Raw genomic sequence first — 26190 nt, forward strand, 5'->3', positions numbered from 1 at the left:
TTATGAGATGAAAACATCCAGGAATGGAATCTTTGTGCACGGACTGCCGAAGTCACCCCCAGGCGTGCAAGGATTTCTGCTTTCAATTTCTCATAGTCACTGGCTTGTGCTGGCTCTAAATCAAAGTAGGCCTTCTGAGGTTCACCACTAAGAAATGGCGCAAGTATACTTGCCCACTCAACTGTCGGCCATTTTTCTCTTTCTGCTGTGCGTTCAAATGCCAAAAGATATGCCTCAACATCATCAGCTGCTGTCATTTTTTGAAGATAATGACTAGCCCTTATTACTCTGGAACCTTGGCTGCCACCAACATATTCAGAGTTCAGTCTTTCTGATATGGCTTGAACCTCTCGTTGCAGAGTCTGTGTAGCACTTTGCTGCTCCTCCCGGGTCTTCCTGAATGTCTCAGCTTGCACAGCAGCCATCTTTTGTATCAACAATTCAGTGTTCTCCTTCTGTGATTTAGCCAGCAGCATAGCACTCTCTGACTGGGCCAAGACCAACTGTTGCAGTGCTGCACTATTTTCAGCAGCTTTTCTGTTAGTCTCTTGCTGTATAGCATTAGAATGGATCAAAGCTTTAATGACTTCCTCCATGTTTCTTGCAGATTATTATGCCCACAGACTTACAACGTGGATGCCCGCATTCTCCACCAAGTGTAACAGGAACCACTTTTAACCACGGTCTTCTAGGGCACAAATGCAGCACAGGACAGTCACTGTAGTTCAAAAGGCTTTATTTTTCACAGCAATAACAAATAGGCAGTTCATTTTCAACAGAGGGAAATCCTTCCTCTGCAGCAAAGCTAAATGCTTTTAAATGTGTCCCAGCACTTCACAGCATTCCACAAGTGCTTTGTAAAAATAATGTCCTTTTACAGTTCACAGGAACAAAAGTCTTTTACACAGTGTAACAAACACACACACCAGCTTCTGTAGCTGTATATCTCTCTCTCAAGGCCTAAGTGAGGCTGCTATTTAAACCCTCACAACTTCTAATTAGCCACATCTGTGATTAGCTGCTGGACAGCTTCCCAGCTGTCTGGGATAATCAAATACACACACTTTCTCCCTGGGGTTTTAACTGAAAGGAGAAATAGCATGTACAATGCTTGGTCTTAAATATCTTCCATTTATAACCAGGCCTTGCTTTCTGTCACAATATATATATATATATCTATATATATATATATATATATATATTCAATTTAAATGCTTCTTTTTTAACAGATTAATGCTATGGGGTAGATTTACCATTGTGGGGATGGACATGATCTGCTGTAGCGATAATGTCGGCTCCACATCAATAAATGCATACGCTGTTGGCATTTATCATTGCACAAGCCGTTCTGGTGAACTGCTTGTGCAATGCCATCCCCTGCAGATTTGAGGCTGCTAGCAGGGGGTGTCAATCAACCCGATCGTATGCGATTGGGCGAATTGTTGTTATTTGGGCTTTATCATCATTAGAAATTGCTTTTGAGCTGTAACTATACTTTTGACTTCAGTATCTCCTTAGTATGTAAAGACAAGCTGTAGGAAAAAGTTTTTCCTCTCTTTAGAGTTTTCCCAGTATGACATTTAGGCTCCTAATGTTAGATTTAACATTGTTTGACTGCAATACATGTGTTTTGCTATTCTGTCTCTTTAATTGTTATCAAACATTTGTTTTTATTTAACACGCAAGCTCCGGTAGCCATGGTAACCGCCGGACCTGCGCAGTGATGCGGTGGAGATGCCGTGGAGTTTCTGGTTGACTCACTGGTGATGGTGAAGGGGTAAGTTATTTAAAGTGCTCTTTTGTATATAACGCTTGAGGTCTGACGATGCAGATAACATCTCCGAAACGTCACTGAACTTTGTGAATTAAATAATATTTTGAATTCAAGCCCCGGCGAGTGTGTGATGTCTGTACCTTTTAAGGGGAGGAAGTTGTATCTCTGATGCCTATTTAATGCCTCACCTGCTGAATCTCATTGCTTGATTAATTGTTGTCTTTGTTGTACTCAGAACAGGACTCCAGCTCTGTCAAGCCTGATTTGTGATTATTGCATTGAAGCTTTTATTTCTGCAGTACCGGTTGCTACATCTTGTTTTCTACAGGTTCCCTAACTTGCCTCTAAACTCCCTAACTTTAGTCTGCCTTGTACTACTTATCCACCACTATTACCTGAGGCTTTAGGATTCCAGCACACTTCCAAGAAGAGGAGTTCCATGCACAGCTTGTCACGCTTCCAGCAGCAGTCTCTCTGCATCTTTCCAGTATGTACTCAGGCCAGACACAGATTCCACAGACTGATCGGAGCTTGTACTGTCATTGCAGTATTTCCCAAGCACTAACATTCTAAACAGTAAGTTCAGCAGTTGGATCTATTTAACATTAAGTATTCTTAAAGAAACATTACAAAGTGGTTACAAATCAAGCCAAACAATGGATCCAGCTGACTTACTCACACATGTTACTAATCTCACACAAAAGGTTGATTACCTTACTCAAGGCCTAAAAGAACTACAAGCTGAAAATGCTAATCTCAGAACATACTGTATATAAAAGAAACATGTGTTGTTAAAGCACCTTTTCCTGAGCCTCTACATGAGGCAGGTGTCATGTCCTGATACTTTCACAGGAGGCAGAATTTTTTTTAGGGAATTTAAAAATGGTTGTAATTTAATGTTCCCTTTGAAACCAAAAACATATGAATCTGAAAAAATTAAGGTTTTGACTGTACTCTCATATTTACGGGGAGAACCCAGGGCATGGGCAGATGCTCTGTATGAGGATAACGACCCAATACTCAATACTGCAGATTCATTTTTTAAGTCTTTATCTTCCCTCTTTGAAGATAGCAACGGACACATAACAGCAGAAAATACAATAAGATCCCTCCGACAGCTTAAACGTCCCGTCGAGGACTATATTGCTGAATATAAGGTCTGGGCAAGGGACACCCAGTGGAATGACATAACTTTGTGAAACCAATTTCATCTGGGTCTTTCAGAAGTTCTAAAAGATGAGATAGCCAGAATTCAGATGTCAGACCACCCTTCAGGAGTTAATGAGTCTTTCTATAGCCTTAGACTGCCGTCTAAGAGAGAGAAGATCTGAATAAATTACTTCTAAAGTGTACCCTCGTAAAAGTCAGAACTACTCCCCATCTACTTCCACTTCCAAACCCATGGAGTAGCCTATGGATATAGGTTTTATTAAAGGGACAATAAACCCTGAAGAACATACAAGAAGGAGGAATAATAATCTATCTATGTATTGTGCTTCGAATGCCCACAATTGCTGAAACAGAAGTGTGGTAAGACTAAAGACTTTTTTATTACCCCTTGTAGGGAATCACTTTCATCTCCTTATTGTTCTCTCTCTATTTTTTTTTACAGTGGGACTAGCAGTCAATACATACTGAAGAAATCATAGATTTGGGAGCCTGTGTAAATTATGTTTATTTTTCTTTTGTGCACAATAATAAAATACCTATCATTAAAAAAATCTCACCCGTTTCTGTGCAAGTCATTGATGGCAACCATTTACCTACTGGTCCTATTACTCACCAAACCTCTGTTAGCTATAAAACACTCTGGGCATAGGGAAAGTCTTGTTTTCGATGTTTTACCTTCACCTATTTTCCTGGTAATACTAGGTTTAAACTGGCTGAAGCAACATCAACCTACAATTAATTGGAAGAACTCAACAATATCCTTATAGTCTGAATATTGTAAATCAACTTGTCGCACTGCTACCCTATTACTTACCACTGAAATAGAGATTCCACAAGAGTATATGGAATTCAAGGATGTTTTTGATCAAAAGGTAGCAGAAAATCTGCCCCCCTGTCAACCTTATGATTGCCCTATTGAACTACTATCAGGAGCAACCATTCCATTTGGACATATCTACCCACTGTCAAAACCTGAACTGCAACATCTAAAGTTATATATTGATGAAAACCTATGGAAAGGTTTAATAAGACCTTCCAATTCTCTGGCAGGGGCCAGTATATTCTACACGGTGCGACCAATCATTGACTACAGGGAATTGAACAAAAGGATGATTTAAAAATAGATATCCTCTGCCTCTCATCACAGAACTCATAGAAAGGTTGAAGGGGGCTAAGATCTGTACACAATTGGATCTCAAAGGAGCATACAATATTGTCAGAATAAGACAAGGAGATGAATGGCTGACAGCCTTTAGGACAAGATACAGCTTATTCAAATACACAGTAATGCTATTTGGTTTGTGAAATGCCCCTGCAAACTTTCAAAATTTCATAAACGTCATCTTCAGAGATTTACTAGATATATACATAGTCATTTACTTAGATGATATTCTAATCTATTCTGAGAACCTCCAGCAACACATACTCTATGTTAAAACTGTTCTACAGAGACAACACAACTTATATGCAAAAGCAGAGCAATGTATCTTCCACTCTACTAACATCTCCTTCTTAGGATACTGAATTACTCCTACAGGTATCAATAACACAACTTATATGCAAAAGCAGAGCAATGTATCTTCCACTCTACTAACATCTCCTTCTTAGGATACTGAATTACTCCTACAGGTATCAATATGGAGGATAAAAAAATAAATACCATCATCAGATGGCCTTCCCCAACAACAAAGAAAGAGGTTCGACAGTTCATGGGGTTCGTCAATTTCTACTGAAAATGTATCAAAAACTTCACTTAAATATCAAGACCTCTTACTAATCTAACCAAGATCAACACTCCTTTTCACTGGTCCGCTGACTCACAACATGCATTTGATTACCTAAAAAACAAAGTCACGACTGCTCCCACTCTCCAATTTCCAGACCAACATGTGCAGTCTTGTCATACTTGTATTACTTCCAAAACATCCTTTTGGCTTACTTCTACCTTTACAAACTCCAGATAGACCATGGAAGGACATAGATATGGACTTCATAGTGGAAATACCAAGATCAGAAAAAAACAACACCATATTTAGTTATCATCGACCTTTTTAGCAAAATGGTACACTTTATACCCTACCACCATTTTCCAACAGCAAGTGAAATGGCAAGACTGTTCATTGATAATCTGATTAAGCTACATGGTTTTCCTTCTAGTATTACTTCAGATTGCAGGACACAGTTCACATCAAGATACTTGAGAGAACTATGTAAAATTTTCAAGATACAACAACGCCTTACCACTTCATACCATCCGCAGACCAACGGACAGACGGAAAGGGTAAACCAATGGTTGGAACAGTACATCCATTGTTTTACAATTCTACAACAAGATAATTGGATGTCTTTCCTGTTTGCATATAACAATTTTACTCATTCTTCTTCCAAATACTCCACTTTCTTTGCATATTACGGTTTCAACCCAACCTACCATTTCTATCCACATTTGGAATCAACTTACCCTGAGGTAAGCGATCAAGCGAATACCATGTCAGAAATCTTCAAAGTTCTTTAGGATAACATGAAATAGCCAAATTCAAACAGAAAAAAATACTATGACTTGAGGAGACGTCCAGCCCCTATTTATCGAATTGGTGATTTAGTATGGCTCTCCACCAGAAATCCCAAGTTGCAATTCCCCAGTCAGAAATTCAGTAGCCTCTTCCATGGACCTTTTTAAAATCATAAAGGTGATCAACCGGAACGCTGTAACTCTTGACCTACCATCCTCATACAAAGTACATCCAACCTTCCATGTGTCACTCTTAAAACCCTATCAATTTACTTGAGACCCACCATCCACAAGTAGCCAAAGAACTTCTGTTACTTCTACTGATAAAGAATTTGAGGTGGACACTATTCTTGACTCTCGTTGGTTTAAGGGGGTTTTTCAGTATTTGGTTCACTGGAAGGGTTATGACTCGGAGGAGGATTCCTGGGAACCCTCCACCAATTTGTTAGCACCCCGAATAGTATCTCTTTTTCACTGCAGACACCCTGATCACCCTCATCTTTGATCCATGGAGCGGCTCCTTGGGAGGGGGATTATGTGATGTCTGTACCTCTAAGAGGAGGAAGTTGTATCTCTGATGCCTATTTAATGCCTCACCTGCTGAATTTCATTGCTTGATTAATTGCTGTCTTCATTGTACTCAGAACAGGACTCCAGCTCTGTCAAGCCTGATTTTTGATTATTGCAACAGAACTTTTATTTCTGCAGTACCGGTTGCTACATATTGTTTTTTACAGGTTCCCTAACTTGCCTCTAAACTCCCTATCTTTAGTCTGCCTTGTACTACTTTTCCACTTCTATTATCTGGGGCTTTAGGATTCCAGCACACTTCCAGGAGAAGGAGTTCCATGCAGTCTCTCTGCATCTTTTCAGTGTGTACTCAGGTCAGACACAGATTCCACAGACTGATCGGAGCTTGTACTGTCGTTGCAGTATTTCCCAAGCACTAACATTTTAAACTGTAAGTTCAGTAGTTGGATCTACTTAACATTAAGTTTTCTTAAAGAAACATTATGAAGTGGTTACAGAGTGCTTCCTATTTTCGGATCCATGTTTGCACTTTGAATGCACCCCGGGCAATTGCAGTGTTAAGAAAGTGTGTGCAGAGTTCTCTGGACAATGTTTATATATATATATATATATATATATATATATATATATATATGTATATGTGTATATATATATATATATATATATATATATATATGTATATATATATATATATATATATATATATATATATATATATATATATATATACAAAATGATCACTCCATGTAACAATTCAACAACAGCCATGGTGCTTATAAAAAAGTCAATATCTAATAGCGAAAAAGCACTCGGTGGACTTCTGTGAAACATAACCTATAATTTCAATCAGGAAAAATATGCATAACATTTCGGAACCGGACCAATTCCTTTCTCAAATGCAATACATCATTCATAGATAACAGCTACAAATGATGTATTGCATTTTGAGAAAGAAAGCGGTCTGGAAAAACATAGGAATGTAAAGTATTCCTAACTCAACTTAGGCTTTAGCGCAATTGATATAGCGCAGTGGCAGGTTAGAGTGCAAGTGCTAACTAATAGTTTTTAATGTAGTACACCCCATAGAAGTCTATACGGTGTAGAAGTTAGCGTGGTTGCAAAATCCTAAGTCCTGAAGTCTTTTACTTCAACTTGAGTGCAGCACAAAAAAGTAGCGTGCCACTTATATCTATCCTTATGTGTCTATTAAAACGTTCAAGTAAACTGCCCTAATTTTTCAAAAAGAGTGATCATATAAGAGCCCTAAATATAGTATCTTTTAAGAAGAATATAAATACCACTTTAAGCAAAAAAACTGAGCATTTGGGATCAACCAATACGAGAAAAAGGGAGTGGATATAAGGACTATGATGAAAACTAAACCATCTTTAAAAATCTGAAAGAACTGCAAAACACGTTGATGGTAAACAAAGATAACCTAGCTACTAATGAAAGTTGAGTATTGAGGTTCTAACATTATCTCTGCGCAGAGAATACTATCTCGATTGGGATTCAATATCTCCTTTGGAGGCGAAGTACATCCGATTGGTGTATGCAAACATGTGGTGTGCCGGGAGGGGGGAAGAGAGAGAGAACGCAAAAGAGGGGGAGAGAGAGAGCGTAAAAGAGGGGGAGAGAGAGAGCGCAAAAGAGAGGGGTAGAGAGAGAGCGCAAAAGAGAGGGGGGAGAGAGAGAGAGCGCAAAAGAGAGGGGGGGAGAGAGAGAGAGCGCAAAAGAGAGGGGGGAGAGAGAGAGAGCGCAAAAGAGAGGGGGAGAGAGAGAGCGCAAAAGAGGGGGAGAGAGAGCGCACAAAAGAGAGGGGGAGAGAGAGAGAGCACAAAAGAGAGGGGAGAGAGCACGCAAAAGAGGGGGAGAGAGAGCGCAAAAGAGAGGGGGAGAGAGAGAGCGCAAAAGAGAGGGGAAGAGAGAGAGCACAAAAGAGGGGGAGAGAGAGCGCAATAGAGAGGGAGAGAGAGAGCGCAAAAGAGAGGGGTAGAGAGAGAGCGCAAAACAGAGGGGGGGAGAGAGAGAGAGCGCAAAAGAGAGGGGGCAGAGAGAGAGCGCAAAAGAGGGGGAGAGAGAGAGCACAAAAGAGAGGGGAGAGAGCACCCAAAAGAGGGGGAGAGAGATAGAGCACAAAAGAGAGGGGAAGAGAGAGAGAGCGCAAAAGAGAGGGGGGAGAGGTAGTGCAAAAGAGAGGGGGAGAGAGAGCGCAAAAGAGGGGGAGAGAGAGCACAAAAGAGAGGGGGAGAGAGAGAGCACAAAAGAGAGGGGGAGAGAGAGCACAAAAGAGAGGGGAGAGAGAGAGCTCAAAAGAGAGGGGGAGAGAGAGAGTGCAAAAGAGAGAGAGAACGCAAAAGAGAGGGAGGAGAGAGAGAGCATAAAAGAGAGGGGGGGGGAGAGCGCAAAGAGAGGGGGAGAAAGAGCAAAAGAGAGGGGGGAGAGAAAGCAAAAGAGAGGGGGATAGAGGGAGCAAAAGAGAGGGGGGAGAGAGAGAGAGCAAAAGAGAGGTGGAGCGAGAGAGAGTGCAAAAGAGAGGGGGAGAGAGTGAAAAAGAGAGGGGGAGAGAACGCAAAAGAGAGGGGGAGAGAGCGCAAAAGATAGGGGGAGAGAGAGCTAAAGAGAGGGGGGGAGAGAGAGCAAAAGAGAGGTAGAGCGAGAGAGAGCACAAAAGAGAGGGGGAGAGAGCGCAAAAGAGAGGGGGAGAGAGCACAAAAGAGAGGGGGAGAGAGAGAGCATGGGGTGGGACCGCTGTACTGCAAAAAATGGCCCATGTAAACAGGCTTTAGGACTAGTCAAATATATTGAACACAGAATTTTACCACTATCTTCTCTAGTGGATTATATTGGATTTAATGTTCTCCCTTTTGTTTATGTACTCACCATTTTTGCTCTGGTGGACTTCCTATTTCAATATTTTTCTCCAACATAAATTTATTTTCATAGATTTTTATGTATTTTCATGACCAGTCATTATACAATGGTTTTTAAATGTTTTTTTTTACATGTGATCAATTTTAGATATACCTAATATATTAAAGGTTAGATAATTGATTATATCTAGTTTTGTGTTGAATATTTTCTACATGTGAATAATTTTAGATATTCCTAATGTAGGTTATTGATTCCACTCAGTTTTATGTTGAATAATCTATTCCATTTACATCTTATATTTGATTACAACATCTTTTTTATCACCTCAGTGCTTTTTTAGCGCTTTATTACTAAAAAAAAAATTGTATGTCCTTTTAGCCTGTGAGTGAGAGCAGGCATTGTTATAGAGCTAGAGGGATCTGATAAGCGCAACTCTTTCTTCTAAGAGAATATTCTAGAACTTTGTAGTAATTGGTGTATATGTGATAAGAAGGTATAAAAGAACTTTCTATCAGACATCAACTTACCATATAGAGGCCTAGATTTAGAGTTCGGCGGTAGCCGTCAAAACCAGCGTTAGAGGCTCCTAACGCTGGTTTTGGGCGCCCGCTGGTATTTGGAGTCAGTGATTAAAGGGTCTAACGCTCACTTTTCAGCCGCGACTTTTCCATACCGCAGATCCCCCTACGCCATTTGCGTAGCCTATCTTTTCAATGGGATCTTCCTAACGCCGGTATTTAGAGTCGTTTCTGCAGTGAGCGTTAGAGCTCTAACGACAAGATTCCAGCCGCCTGAAAATAGCAGGAGTTAAGAGCTTTCTGGCTAACGCCGGTTTATAAAGCTCTTAACTACTGTACCCTAAAGTACACTAACACCCATAAACTACCTATGTACCCCTAAACCGAGGTCCCCCCACACCGCCGCCACTCGATTAAAATTTTTAACCCCTAATCTGCCGACCGCCACCTACGTTATATTTATGTACCCCTAATCTGCTGCCCCTAACATCGCCGACCCCTATATTATATTTATTAACCCCTAATCTGCCCCCCTCAACGTCGCCGACACCTGCCTACACTTATTAACCCCTAATCTGCCGAGCGGACCTGAGCGCTACTATAATAAAGTTATTAACCCCTAATCCGCCTCACTAACCCTATCATAAATAGTATTAACCCCTAATCTGCCCTCCCTAACATCGCCGACACCTACCTTCAATTATTAACCCCTAAACTTCCGATCGGAGCTCACCGCTATTCTAATAAATGGATTAACCCCTAAAGCTAAGTCTAACCCTAACACTAACACCCCCCTAAGTTAAATATAATTTTTATCTAACGAAATAAATTAACTCTTATTAAATAACTTATTCCTATTTAAAGCTAAATACTTACCTGTAAAATAAATCCTAATATAGCTACAATATAAATTATAATTATATTATAGCTATTTTAGGATTAATATTTATTTTACAGGCAACTTTGTAATTATTTTAACCAGGTACAATAGCTATTAAATAGTTAAGAACTATTTAATAGTTACCTAGTTAAAATAATAACAAATTTACCTGTAAAATAAATCCTAACCTAAGATATAATTAAACCTAACACTACCCTATCAATAAAATAATTAAATAAACTACCTACAATTACCTACAATTAACCTAACACTACACTATCAATAAATAAATTAAACACAATTGCTACAAATAAATACAATTAAATAAACTAGCTAAAGTACAAAAAATAAAAAAGAACTAAGTTACAGAAAATAAAAAAATATTTACAAACATAATAAAAATATTACAACAATTTTAAACTAATTACACCTACTCTAAGCCCCCTAATAAAATAACAAAAATAAAAAATTCCCTACCCTATTCTAAATTAAAAAAGTTACAAGCTCTTTTACCTTACCAGCCCTGAACAGGGCCCTTTGCGGGGCATGCCCCAAGAATTTCAGCTCTTTTGCCTGTAAAAGAATAAATACAATACCCCCCCCCCAACATTACAACCCACCACCCACATACCCCTAATCTAACCCAAACCCCCCTTAAATAAACCTAACACTAATCCCCTGAAGATCTTCCTACCTTGTCTTCACCATCCAGGTATCACCGATCCGTCCTGGCTCCAAGATCTTCATCCAACCCAAGCGGGGGTTGGCGATCCATAATCCGGTGCTCCAAAGTCTTCCTCCTATCCGGCAAGAAGAGGACATCCGGACCGGCAAACATCTTCTCCAAGCGGCATCTTCGATCTTCTTCCATCCGGTGCGGAGCGGGTCCATCTTGAAGCAGGCGACGCGGATCCATCCTCTTCTTCCGATGTCTCCCGACTAATGACGGTTCCTTTAAGGGACGTCATCCAAGATGGCGTCCCTTGAATTCCGATTGGCTGATAGGATTCTATCAGCCAATCGGAATTAAGGTAGGAATTTTCTGATTGGCTGATGGAATCAGCCAATCAGAATCAAGTTCAATCCGATTGGCTGATCCAATCAGCCAATCAGATTGAGCTCGCATTCTATTGGCTGTTCCGCTTGGGTTGGATGAAGATCTTGGAGCCAGGACGGATCGGTGATACCTGGATGGTGAAGACAAGGTAGGAAGATCTTCAGGGGATTAGTGTTAGGTTTATTTAAGGGGGGTTTGGGTTAGATTAGGGGTATGTGGGTGGTGGGTTGTAATGTTGGGGGGGGGGTATTGTATTTATTCTTTTACAGGCAAAAGAGCTGAAATTCTTGGGGCATGCCCCGCAAAGGGCCCTGTTCAGGGCTGGTAAGGTAAAAGAGCTTGTAACTTTTTTAATTTAGAATAGGGTAGGGAATTTTTTATTTTGGGGGGCTTTGTTATTTTATTAGGGGGCTTAGAGTAGGTGTAATTAGTTTAAAATTGTTGTAATATTTTTATTATGTTTGTAAATATTTTTTTATTTTCTGTAACTTAGTTCTTTTTTATTTTTTGTACTTTAGCTAGTTTATTTAATTGTATTTATTTGTAGCAATTGTGTTTAATTTATTTATTGATAGTGTAGTGTTAGGTTAATTGTAGGTAATTGTAGGTAGTTTATTTAATTATTTTATTGATAGGGTAGTGTTAGGTTTAATTATATCTTAGGTTAGGATTTATTTTACAGGTAAATTTGTTATTATTTTAACTAGGTAACTATTAAATAGTTCTTAACTATTTAATAGCTATTGTACCTGGTTAAAATAATTACAAAGTTGCCTGTAAAATAAATATTAATCCTAAAATAGCTATAATATAATTATAATTTATATTGTAGCTATATTAGGATTTATTTTACAGGTAAGTATTTAGCTTTAAATAGGAATAAGTTATTTAATAAGAGTTAATTTATTTCGTTAGATAAAAATTATATTTAACTTAGGGGGGTGTTAGTGTTAGGGTTAGACTTAGCTTTAGGGGTTAATCCATTTATTAGAATAGCGGTGAGCTCCGATCGGAAGTTTAGGGGTTAATAATTGAAGGTAGGTGTCGGCGATGTTAGGGAGGGCAGATTAGGGGTTAATACTATTTATGATAGGGTTAGTGAGGCGGATTAGGGGTTAATAACTTTATTATAGTAGCGCTCAGGTCCGCTCGGCAGATTAGGGGTTAATAAGTGTAGGTAGGTGTCGGCGACGTTGTGGGGGGCAGATTAGGGGTTAATAAATATAACATAGGGGTCGGCGATGTTAGGGCAGCAGATTAGGGGTACATAGGGATAACGTAGGTGGCGGCGTTTTACGGAGCGGCAGATTAGGGGTTAAAAAAAATATGCAGGGGTCAGCGATAGCGGGGGCGGCAGATTAGGGGTTAATAAGTGTAAGGTTAGGGGTGTTTAGACTCGGGGTACATGTTAGAGTGTTAGGTGCAGACGTAGGAAGTGTTTCCCCATAGGAAACAATGGGGCTGCGTTAGGAGCTGAACGCTGCTTTTTTGCAGGTGTTAGGTTTTTTTTCAGCTCAAACAGCCCCATTGTTTCCTATGGGAGAATCGTGCACGAGCACGTTTTTGATGCCGGCCGCGTCCGTAAGCAGCTCTGGTATCGAGAGTTGCATTTGCGGTAAAAATGCTCTACGCTCCTTTTTTGGAGCCTAACGCAGCATTTGTTTGAACTCTCGATACCAGAGTTAAATTTATGGTGCGGCCAGAAAAAAACCCGCGGAGCGTTAACAGCCCTTTTACCGCCGAACTCCAAATCTAGGCCTTAGATTTTACCACCTGCTGTATTTGAATCTGCTTTTTACTTTAACCTGTTATTTCCCATTCAAAGAAGGAATATAATACAAGAATTTACTTATATCTTCATGTCTGGAAAATTCCTGTATCAGTACCTATTACACACAATTAAATAAATATCCCAAATAAATCTACATTTATTGAAGAGTGGAATTTATTGTACACAAGAGACAACACCTGAAAAAGGAAATATTCTCTTTATAAACAACAACATGTATGTTACCTTGTTTATTTCTTGTATGATGGCATAATGGTGTTGTAGACTGCTTCATTTTTCACCATTAATTGCTATGAAGAAGGATAGAGATTAAGCATTGGTTTGATATAAAAATTATAACAGATAAATGGTACAACTAAAATCGAATCCCTCAGGCTGACTTCATTTTTTAATAAAAAATATTTTAAAGGCTATTATCATTGGCATTTTCACTTGTAAGGTAACACGTGACCAAAATACCTATAAATAATATATTTTTATTAAATGTAATAGAAAATGTATTAAAATTAAACAAGCAGTATTTAATTAAAATAATCAACTGAAATACATAATAGCACCACATCAAAAGCTGTTCCATATTTAATATAATGGCTATATATTCCCTATTTAAATGTTTGGATAGGTGCTCTAAATTATATATGTATTAAAAAATAAACAAAACAGAATTAAGAATACTGTTGAAAAACTCACAGCCTATTGTATCTGTTCAAAGTAATTCATGCAAAAAACTTAAGAGGCCATAAAAGTAAAGAAAAAAATGACATGTTCTTATTCATCAGAGCTTGTAATTTTTTCCCTATCAACCATGTTTAGCTATGTATTTAACCAATCAAATTGATTAAACACATAGGTAAAGTACTGCTTGGGAGCCAAAGGGAACTGCTGGCCCTGAGAGGAAACTGCTGCTAATCCAATCAGAAGTGCTAGCCACACAAAACATCTGTCCATGTAGCATTGCTGATTTCATCATTAGCAATTTCCATTCTGGACCAGCCATTCTCTTTGGCTCCTGAGTGGTACTTTACCTGTGGGTTTTAACTACTGCAGGGTTAATAGTAATCAAATTGCATGCTCTAATGAATGACATCATTCATTTTTTTCACTTTAATGGCCCTTTAACTTTTATTAAAAAGTTATAAAAGTTTAATATTGATGTTTAATAATTTAATACACAGACCATTTAAACATTACTAAAAAAATGGAAATGTTAATGGTTATGTTCAGGTTTTTATTTATTATGTAGAATATTTAAATTATGAAAAATTAAAAAACACTGATGGCGAGATTACATATGTGGCGACGGCCACAAAACCCGGTGTCGCCAATTTTTAGTCTAATCAAGCGATCACTTATACGGTGCAGCATACAAGTTATGTACGTATATTTTACCAGTCGCCTGCAGTTTTTACTCCCATAAACTAACATAGAACCAGCATCGCCAGTCAGTATCATATATTCAGCACAAGGACTTACGCACACAGAATGGAGACATTTTACTCCATTTTCACCTCGCCACATATATACAGGTGCAGCAAGCCTTGCGCTGACTATAAAAGTACCACAACTCCCTGGAAGCCTTAAAAAACACTTAACGCATGCACAATATCAACCCCTTATCCACCATCCCCCACACATCACAATAACTAATACAAGTATTAACCCCTAATCTGCCAAACCCCCACATCGCAAACTATCTAATAAACATATTAACATCTAAATCGCCAACGCCCCACAATGCAAACAACTAATTAACCTATGAACACCTAAACTGCCAATTAACACCTAAACCGCTAACTGGGGGGATGGCGGATTAGGGGTTAATAACTTTTATTAGTAGTTGCGATGTGGGGGGTTGGCGGATTAGAGGTTAATACTTTTATTAGGTTGTTTGAGATGTGGAGGGTTGGCGGATTAGGTATTAATACTTTTATTATTTATTGCGATGTGGGGGGGGATGGCGGTTTAGAGGTTAATAGGTTTATATAGTAGTTTGTGTTGTTGGGAGATGGCAGTTTAGAGGTTAATAGATTTATTAGGTATTTTGCAATGTGGGGGGATGGCAAACTAGGGGTTAATAACTTTTTTTAGAAGTTGCAATGTGGGGGGATGGTGGATTAGGGGTTAATAACTTTTATTAGTACTTGCGATGTGGGGGGATGGTGGATTTTGGGTTTTGACATTTCCGTTCATTTTTTTTCAAAACAGTTTAGATTTTTACGTGTGATTTCAACTTTTTTTTTTAAACATAAGCCATATACTGGCAAAAGTCACTGGCGACGCCAGAAATGTGTAGTTGCGCACATTTCTGAATCTCACCAGCTTGTTCAATTTACGGCAGTATATCATCACCCAATATGCAAGGTGAACTTATGGGCGACGTAGATTTCAGCAGCCGCGCTGAAACTTACGCTGCATATGTAATCTTGCCCAAAGTGTTGACTTCCAAGTGAGAGGGTGCAAAGAGTTTATGTCCCTGTACTCTGAGCTGAAAAGCCGTATTTTGGAAACTCTAAGCTTAATTACGAGCTGGGGGGAAGTAGCCCTTCTTGGCCGTGATAGGAGCAGTAAGCACCATAGAGATTGTGGCAGGCCCCCACGGCCAATTGTAAGCTAGAGTCCGGGCAAGCTCTGTGTGACTAGCAAGGAGGCCTGGTGATAGAATATTAAAGATACTTGCTGACAAGTTAGTGCTACCACGCAGAACCACAACAATATGACCTTATACAAGAAGCTGAAAGGATCAGCTGTTCAAGACTACCTTAAATACTTTGAAGACTCTTGCCCGGTTACACATTTCCAAGCAGGATGATTTTAAGCAAGTTGAGTCATTCTTCCACAGAAGTAAAAAACAAGCTGATTATAGCTCTGTAACAGGAGCAACTCTCCTATTCCATACCCAGTATACGGAAGAAAACTGTACTGAAAGATAAGTACTGTCTCATTTATTTTCATATTATATTTGCTAATGTTTAGACTGTGGGAAATGTTGGGCCCTGTTTTAAAGATATAGGAAACAGAATACAGCGACAGCAAAAACTATATATATGGTAAAAAAAATGAATTCCGTAAGCCACTAGATATGTTACAAAAGGATAAAAATAGAGCCTTCAGAGATAATGTATGCATGGCTTATAAATCTGAGTAAAATGTGTTTTAAAGCAAGATCACTACAGGGAATAGAATGAAACTTTGCTATAAATCACAGTTAAACACTCAGTGAAGATGCCTGCAAGTTTCATTCTAGGACCTAAATTTATCTGAATATTACTAGTGAAGACTGGTGACATGTTTTTTGGAATTTCTATCTAAGGAAGTCTATCTAAGGGTTTTCAGCTGCCCTTCCAAAAAAATACTGGACAGCCAAACAGATTAGGGCGGGGGGTATGTGTGAAAAGCAACAGTAAAACAAACATGCCAAAAGGTCTAAAAATGTTTTTGTTTTTTAATGTTGAACTAATTTAGAGATTATGTAACTGAACATTTATTATAGACTCCCTCTCTCTCTCTCTCTCTCTCTCTCTCTCTCTCTCATAAACACTTACTTCATGGTGGTGGTTTAACTGTCACTGACTCTGACAGCTAGATATGTGCATGATCGAAAAATTTGTTTCGGTTCGGATCGATTCAGATTTTTTCAAATTTTGTTTCGGATCAATTTGAATTCAGAAAAATTCGAATGAATTCGTTTTGGATTCATTTCGGATTCATTTGGATTCGAAAAAATTTGGCTGGATTCGGTTCGGTTAGGTTTGGAAATTCGGAATTTCGGTATGTGTTAGGTGGGATATGCTGTGTATTAGACTAGTATTATGTACTGTATATTAGGTGTAACCCATAGCAGAGTGATATAACCTAATATACTGTACAATACTAGTGTAATCCATGGCCAAACTAATTCGGATTTATTCGGTAAATTCGCCAGTATTTTAATTCGGAAATTCTAATCGATCCGAATCTCAGAATTTTCTGAATTTTCTGAATTTCCGAATCGACCCGAAATGAATTGCACATGTCTACTGACAGCCTGCAAGTAAAAAGCAGCAGCTTTCTTAATTGGCAAAGTCACTCAGCTTAGCTGTCTGACACAGTGACAGACAGTTTTGTGAATATCCACAGCATGTGTGAAGTGTTTCAGAGACTGGGAGTGCGCTGCCGTGGGAAGTTTTTTCAAAGGTATAAAGTGTGACAATTTAGTTAGGTGATCAACTACCACTAGGCTAGTATTGAGATGTTGAGACTTTGGTAAGTCTACAATGAAATCCAGTGATATAAAACTCCAGGGAACATCTGGAATGGGTAGTGGAGTAAGGAATCCAAAAGGTTTTCTGCGGTCTACTTTATTCCGAGCACAAATTTCACAAGTGGTAATATAATCATAGACTGTGGTGTTTATTTTTGGCCACCAGAATGCTCTTTTGAGTAACTCCGATGTCTTGGTGATACCGGGGTGACCAGAGATAGGAGAGTCATGAAAGTGTTTATGAAGGCTGTTGCATAATGATGGAGGGACATATAGTTGATTGTTATGGTAATATAATCCTGTTGAGCTTTTTATGACCCTTGTATGGGGTATTTGGTCATCTGAATTCAATGCTGATAGTATTTCTTGTTCAAGAGAACTGGATATTGCGACTATCTTTTCTGGAGGTATTATGTAAGCTGGTACATCTGAACGAGAGGTCATTTCATGAAGTCTAGATAGAGAATCCGCCTTGGTATTTTTGGCCGCTGGTCTGTATGTAATGTGGAAATCAAACCTGTCCAAAAATAATGACCAGCAAACTTGTCAGGATTATAGCGTCTTGTTTTTTTTTTTTTAAATATTCGAGATTCTTATGATCAGTGTAAATGATGAAGGGCACCTTTGTACCTTCTAAATGATGCCTCCAAGTCTCTAAGGATGCCTTTTTAGCCAAGACTTCCTTATTGCCCACTGAATAATTGAATTCAGCTTGTGTAAGTGTTCTAGAGTAAAAAGCTACTGGATGTAATGCAGTGGTTGTTTTATCCCTTTGAGAGAGTATAGCTCCTAATACAAAGTTAGATCCATCTACTTCAAGTATAAATTGCTTGCCAGTATCTGGATAACTAAGGATTGGTGCTGAAGTGAATTTTTCCTTTAAAAGTTGGAAAGCCTGTTGTTGAAGAGTACACCATTTAAATTTGTGGTGTTTCCCTGTTAGGTGGGTGAGAGGTTTTACAATTTGTGAGAAGTTATGAATAAATCTTCTATAAAAATTAGCAAAACCAAGGAAATGTTGTAATGCTCGTGGCGTGGAAGGTATAGGCCAGTTTTTTATAGCGGAAACTTTGTCTGAATCCATTTGAATACCATTTTCGGAAATTATATAACCAAGGAATTTTATTGAAGCGACGTGGAACTGACATTTTTCTAGTTTTGCGTAGAGATGGTGGTCCCTGAGACGACCAAGTACCCAGCGATTATTAGAATAAATTAATATATCATCGAGATATATAACAACGCATGTATCCATTAAATCTCTGAAAATATCGTTTAGGAAAAACTGAAAAGTTGCAGGTGCGTTAGATAAGCCAAATGGCATGACACAGTATTCAAACAACCCATAACATGTTCGGAATGCGGTTTTCCATTCATCGCCTTTTTTGATCCTGATCAAGTTATATGCTCCCTTTAAATCAAGTTTTGTGAAAATTGTTGCATCCTTTAATCGTTCTAGTAGTTCCGGTATTAGTGGTAAAGGGTATAATTTCTTTTCCATTATGGAATTCAGAGCATGGTAATCGATAATGGGCCTAAGTGATCCGTCTTTATTTTTTACAAAGAACAAGCCTGCTGCAGCAGGGGAAGTTGAAGGACGAATGAATCCTTTTCTGAGGTTTTCGTCAAGATATTCACGCAAGAACTGTAATTCATGTTGAGAAAGAGAATAGATCTTGCCAAAGAGGATGTGGCAAATTCTCAGCCTCCTTTAAGCTGAAAACATCACTAAAATCACTGTAAATACCTGGAAAAGAAGGTTCAATGTGAAGATTTGGTATTTGTGGTGTGCAAGTTGATTGGCAGTAGTGTGATTGGAATGTGACTATATTTTGTATCCAATCTATGTGTGGGTTGTGTTTTTGTAACCAGGGATGTGTCCAATAATAATGGAATGTACTGATGTATTCATGATATCAAAAGTTATGTATTCCTTGTGTCCTGTTGAGGTAGAAACAAGAAGGGGAATGGTGCGATGTGTTATGGGACCCTTTAAGAAATAAGACCCGTCAATAACTCTCACAGGAATAGGAGTTTGTTTTAAAACTGTAGGTATTTTATTTTTATTTACAAAGGATGCATCAATAAACATGCCGAAAGCACCCGAGTCAATCATAGCTTCACCAGGAATTACTTCATGGTCCCACTGTAAAAATAGAGAGAGTGAACAATGAGGTACATGACTAGGAATACAAAGTACTGTATACTGAGAAGCGACTGACTTGCCCTTCTTCTGACATGCTAGGAGTGGGCAGGAGGATACAAGGTGTTCGTTACTGGCAGAATATAGACACAAGTTTGCCATTTTCCTTCTGAGCTTCTCCTCTTCTGAAAGAGGCCCTTTAACAGTACCAATATCCATGGGTGAAGCAGTTTGAGTAGCTCTTTCTGGAGGGTAATATGAAGTCTTCCTAATTTGATTATCAGGGTGTGCCTTTTCGTCTTTCCTCTCTCTGTATCTACGATCCATGGTGATGGAAATTTTAATGAGTGATTCTAGGGAATCAGGCATCTCAATATGGGAGAGTTCATCTTTTAGATAGTCTAAAAGTACAAGTCGGAAATTGATTTTTCAAGCTTAATTGATTCCAGCCAGAATCAGTGGACCATATTTGGAATTCTGCCACGTAGTCTTTGACTGCTCTTCTTCCTTGCTTTAAAGCTCTAAGATTGTTCTCTGCTGTTAATTGTATGTTAGTATCTTCATATAAAGTAGCCATAGCTGAGAAGAATTCTTCTAGTGAATTAAGAATAGGATTTGTGGTTTCAAAGAAGCGATTCACCCAAATACGTGATTTTCCTTTTAAAAAAGAAATAGTGGTGCAAACTTTGATCCTTTCAGTAGTATACATTTTTGGCTTCAGTAAAAAAAACAATTGGCAAGCATTCCTAAATTCTCTAAACTCAGAGCGAATACCATAGGGGGGTTAACTATGGGGTCTGGGGAGTTAGTGGTCTTACTGGATAGGAAGTCCTTTATTATGCCTCTTAAACTACGGTTTTCAGCTTGCAGTTCAGTTAAACCTTGAGCAAAAAATTCCACCTTTTGATTTAAGGTAGTAATCTGAGTTGCTATTTCGTTAGGATCCATTTTTTTTTTCTTTTTCTTTTTATATATGGCTTGATTAATCTGCAACACTTAACCAGTAACAACTAGTTAGTATCTAAATAAAGTTCTATGTGGCATTAAATATAAGAAAACAATAGGATATGATATATGTAGCTATTTGTTGTGACAACTTATGATCTTTACATAAGCTGTGCATAAACAACTTAATAGCAATTAGTATAGCTTAACATTATTAGACACAATGGGAATGTTTGCCTAACATGAAATAAGCAGAAATAAATGAGAATCTATATACAAACTTAGCAGAATATGAGGTTAACCAAAAATAAAATATAAATGGAAATTCAGTGTGACAACACAAGCAAGGCTAGTTGATCTGTATCCTTAGGCTTACAGGTGTTATTAAGTAATTGCAAACACAGAAACCTCAGCAGTTGGAAAATAAACTGAACCAGTTTTAGATTGAAATACAGTCACTGTATAGATTTGAGTTCTAGAACAATACCTTAGGAGATTTGATTCAAAATAGACATGTGCATGGCGAAAAAATTCGGTTTGGATCGATTCAAATTTTTTTGAATTTCGTTTCGAAGCGATTCGAATTCGGAAAAATTTGAATCGATTCGGTTCGGATTTGTTTCGGATTCATTCGGATTCGAATAAATTCGGTTCGGTTTTGTTTCGGATTCATTCGGATTCGAATAAATTCGGCTGGATTCGGTTCGATTCGGTTCGGTCCGGAAATTCGGAATTTCGGTAAGTGTTAGGTGGGATTAGACTAGTATTATGTACTAAATTCGTCTGGATTCGGTTCTATTCGGTTCGGTTCGGATTTTCGGTAAGTGTTAGGTGGGATTAGACTTATACTGTACAATACTAGTGTAATCCATGGCCATCCGAATTTACCGAATAAATCCAAAGTAATTCGGATTTATTCGGTAATTCTGCAGTATTTTAATTCGGAAATTCGGTTTGATTCGAATCGCCAAATTTTCCGAATTTCCGAATCGATCCAAAACGAATCGCACATATCTAATTCAAAATGTTCCACTGGATTTGTGAAGGGAGACACAGGAAGGTGATGCCTGAGAGTGTTGACCTGAATCAGCAAAAAGGCAGTTTTCAAAGTAAAATTTGTGGGTTAGTTTTAACTGAAAGTTACAGGCACAACATAGAAGAATCTGGAGAGAAAACAAAACAAAGTTGATGAGCCTGCTGATAAGCAACCAAATGATGACAGGAAACACTAAGATCCATTCAAATGAAGTTCCCTGAGGATATAAACAAAGTTTAGACACACTGCTGCTATATTACAGAAGCAATGAAACTGACTTGCATTAATCAAGCAAATTTTGCTTGTCTGAACACAGCTGACAAAGGCAGTGTTCAGAGGAGGAGGAGGTACTTCCTTAAAGAGACAGGAATAGTCGTGACAATCAATATGCTTTATATTAAATTTATAAGAATTGCATTAAATGTAATATACTTTATATGTTTTTGGAAGTCGCAAGGCCTATGGGGCTTCTTCTTTGTTTTTTAAATCCATTTATTGTGGTTCTGCAATACAATCACCTGAATAATCCTATTATCCAATATAAATTTAATATACATATTAAAATCAATATATATATATATTTTTTTTATACTTGGTTCATTAGTGACACAGACATAATAATAATTTTAGTTTTCTTGTCAGTCATTGGTGACCAGTTAATATGATTATTGATTCACTGTTACATACAAATGGTCATCAATACATGATTAATATAGTCCGCCATTCAAACAGCAAAAACAATTGATATTGTCAAGATCCAATCAGATAGCTTTATACTTGGATTTTTGTGTCACAGTTCACAATATTTTCAGTGTGGTGTATTAGTTGAAACGATGTCGTGTCCACCTATTTTTACAGATGGAGAATTGGTCATCCTGTTATATGGCATGAACCGATACTTCCCCAGGAAGGTCGGGGGAGTGCGGGGAATACAGCATGAACATCGTGACCAAATCATTTATGAAATGATGCGCCGGATGAGGTGTGTGTCTGAGATCAGGCAGAAGCATCGTCAGTGTCTCTGGATGTTTAGTGACCTGAGGCACAAAGAGCCGGAGCACTTCATAACGATAAGGTCACTGATTGGGAGATGTAAGTGTAAATTATCCTGTGTATTATACTTACAAATTAGTTTAATAAGAATTTTGCATTGTTGACAAACATGACGCAAAAAGTATTAAAAAATGTAAAGTATAAATGATTATTCAATTGTTAATAGCTTAACTATTGAATGATTATTTAAAAATATATCTAATTGGAAGATGAAGATAAAAGCAAAAGAGAATCTCTCTCTCTCTCTATCTCTCTCTCATATATATATATATATATATATATATAAATATATATATATATATATATATATATATATATAATTATATATATTATATATATACATGTTTATATATATACATGTTTATATATATATATATATCTTTATATATAAATATATTAATGATAATATATATATATATATATATATATATGTATATATATATTTTTATATATAAAGATATATATACATTTATAGATAGATAGATATAGATGTAGGGGGAGGAGGAGTCAGGGGCATCTTCAGATGTCCCTGATACAGAAGGTAATTTAACTTAACAACACGTCATTATTTAACTGAAAAGAGAGATTTTAAAAATATTTATTTCATGATGCAGTTTAATCAGGGATGTATTATGGCCTAGGCAAACAAGTTCGGTGACTAGGGCATCCAATTTAGGATGGGCAGCACATCTGTCCTATCCTCTCTCTAAAAGCCAGCATACAGTATAGTGAGTGATAATGTGCAGGCTTTTATAGAGAAGACAAGGCACATGCACTGATTAAGACTTACAGGCAGTGCTCCTTTAAACCATTGCTTCATTTAGAGCCGCAGTGGAAGCATTCTATGTGAGAAACTTTACTGGTGATAAGCTTCCAAGGTGAGACATGAGGAGAAGACCTTGTGCCAATATGCTGCCTCCCCTTATCAGCTGTGGTGGGTCTGCGAGTGCAGTGCTTATTGCAGGTCTTAGCAGCTAATAGACTGGATGCGTCTGTGCACTGCTTTGATCAGCTTGTGATGTCTAATCATAAACTCTTGGTGCTAATGTATGTAAGCTACTAATAGCTAGCTTTCTCTGCATTCATGAACCCATAGAGAAAATAGGAAACGGATACTTAAAAAGTTACATTAATTGAATAATAGTAGTTTATGTATGTTGTTGCATGTAAAGGGCAATGCTTATTTCAAAGTGTATTCTTCTTTCCCTCCCTTCCTCCCTCAACTCACTCCCTCCTTTATCTCAACTCCCTCCCTTGCTCCCTTCTTTCACTCCTTTCTTTCCCTCAACACTTTTCTCTTCTCTCTACCTCCCTTCATGCTTTCCTTTCCCTCCCTTTTTTCCACTCCCCTTCATTTTTCTCCCTTCACTCAGGGAGAAAATGGTATGAAATGCATGTGATTCCACCCACCTGTATGCAAGTGTTTTGCTAGCCCATTTTCTTTTTAATTTTGGTTAAAAAAAAAGTGGAAAAAAAACATAAAACTTTTGAGGGGGGGAGAACAAAACATAAATACGCCACTGAGTTTAATGTAAGTGATTGTGTTTTTAAAATCACAAATTTGCTTATAATCAGGTTGTCATAACAGTCTACAGCAATGATGAGCATAATCTAGGACTTGTCACATATTCATCATCCTAACAATCATTTGTGTTTGTGCTTCTTCTCTGACAGCTGAAACTGAGGAATCCGCACCAGCAGCCAGGACTCCAGAGAGTAGAGAAGAGGAGGTGGCTTTAAATGAATGTAAGAATTTATCATATCATCTTATTTCACTTCTATATTGATTGTGAATTAGTAGACCATAATTTGTTTTCGGTTTTAGAACAATGTTGAGTATAATATAGGCCTTGACACATATTCCACATCCATAACAATCAGCTAGATTACAAGTTTTGCAGTAAGAGCTGTGTGGTACTAACTTGCATGTTATTGTCACCGCTCACTTACCTACAGCGCTGGTATTACAGGTTTTTCTAAACCCGGCGTTAAAAGACAATAAGTGAGCGTAGAGCAAAATTGTGCTCCATACCGCACGCCAATACCAGCGCTGCTTAAATAAGTGGTGAGCTGGTTGTACGTGCTCGTGCACAATTTCCAAATAGACATCAATGGGGAGAGCCAGCTGAAAAAAAGCCTAACACCTGCAAAAAAGCAGCGTAAAGCTCAGTAACGCAGCCCCATTCATTCCTATGAGGAAACACATTTTATGTTTACACATAACACCCTAAAATGAACCCAGAGTCTAAGCACCCCTAATCTTACACTTATTAACCCCTAATTTTCTGCCCCCACATCGCCGACACCTGCATTATACTTATTAACCCCTAATCTGCCGCTCCGGACTTTGCCAACACCTACATTATAATTATGAACCCCTAATCTGCAGCCCCCAACATCGCAGACACCTACATTATATTTATTAACCCCTAATCTCCCTCCCCCAATGTCGTTGCAACCTACCTACATTTATTAGCCCCTAATCTGCCACCACCAAAGTCGGCCGCCACTATAATAAACATATTAACGCCTAAACCGCCGCACTCCCGCATCGCAAACATTAGTTAAATATTAATAACCCCTAATTTGCGCCGCCTAACATCGCCGCCACCTACCTACAATTATTAACCCCTAATCTGCCGCCCCAACATTATATTTATTAACCCCTAAACCTAAGTCTAACCTACAATTAATAACTAAATAATTCCTATTTAAAACTAAATACTTACCTGTAAAATAAACCCTAAGCTAGCTACAATATAACTAATAGTTACATTGTATCTAGCTTAGGGTTTATTTTTATTTTACAGGCAAGTTTGTATTTATTTTAACTAGGTAGAATAGTTATTAAATAGTTATTAACTATTTACTAACGACCTAGCTAAAATAAATACAAATTTACCTGTAAAATAAAACCTAAACTAAGTTACACTAACACCTAACCTTACACTACAATTAAATAAATTACCTAAATTAAATACAATTAAATAAATTAAATACAATTACCTAAATTACACAAAATAAAAAAAAAATTACAAGATATTTAAACTAATAACACCTAATCTAATAGCCCTATCAAATTAAAAAAAGCCCCCCAAAATAAAAAGCCCCCTGGCCTAAACTAAACTACCAATAGCCCTTAAAAGGGCCTTTTGCGGGGCATTACCACAAAGAAATCAGCTCTTTTAGCTGAAAAAAAAATACAAACAACCCCCCCAACAGTAAAACCCACCACCAACACAACCAACCCCCCAAATAAAACCCTAACTAAAAAAAACCTAAGCTCCCCTTTTTTAATTTGATAGGGCTATTAGATTAGGTGTAATTAGTTTAAATATATTGTAATTTGTTTTTTATTTTGTGTAATTTAGTGTTTTTAGGAATTATTTAGTTATTAATTGAAGGTTTTAATTAGATTTTTTTTAATTATATTTAAGTTAGGGGTGTTAGGGTTAGACTTAGGTTTAGGGGTTAATAAATATAATATAGTGGCGGCGACATTGGGGCGGCAGATTAGGGGTTAATAAATGTAGGTAGGTGGTGGCGATGTTAGGGACAGCAGATTAGGGGTTAATAAAATTTAACTAGTGTTTGCGAGGTGGGAGTGCGGCGGTTTAGGGGTTAATATGTTTATTCTAGTGGCAGCGATGTTGGGAGCAGCAGATTAG

At 37.9% G+C, this 26190-nt stretch overlaps 1 protein-coding gene across 1 annotated transcript in view; it reads right to left on the bottom strand.

Moving 5' to 3' along the window:
* Nucleotides 1-26190, bottom strand: part of LOC128638941 (V-set and immunoglobulin domain-containing protein 10) — a 233390-nt gene that overhangs the window by 27254 nt on the left and 179946 nt on the right. The window contains exon 7 of the mRNA XM_053691071.1: nucleotides 13331-13395. Coding sequence (XP_053547046.1) covers nucleotides 13336-13395 — 60 coding nt within the window. The 3' untranslated portion in view covers nucleotides 13331-13335. The remainder of the gene's footprint in view (nucleotides 1-13330; nucleotides 13396-26190) is intronic.

Source organism: Bombina bombina, chromosome 8 (assembly GCF_027579735.1).
Source record: "Bombina bombina isolate aBomBom1 chromosome 8, aBomBom1.pri, whole genome shotgun sequence".
Classification (NCBI taxonomy): domain Eukaryota; kingdom Metazoa; phylum Chordata; class Amphibia; order Anura; family Bombinatoridae; genus Bombina; species Bombina bombina.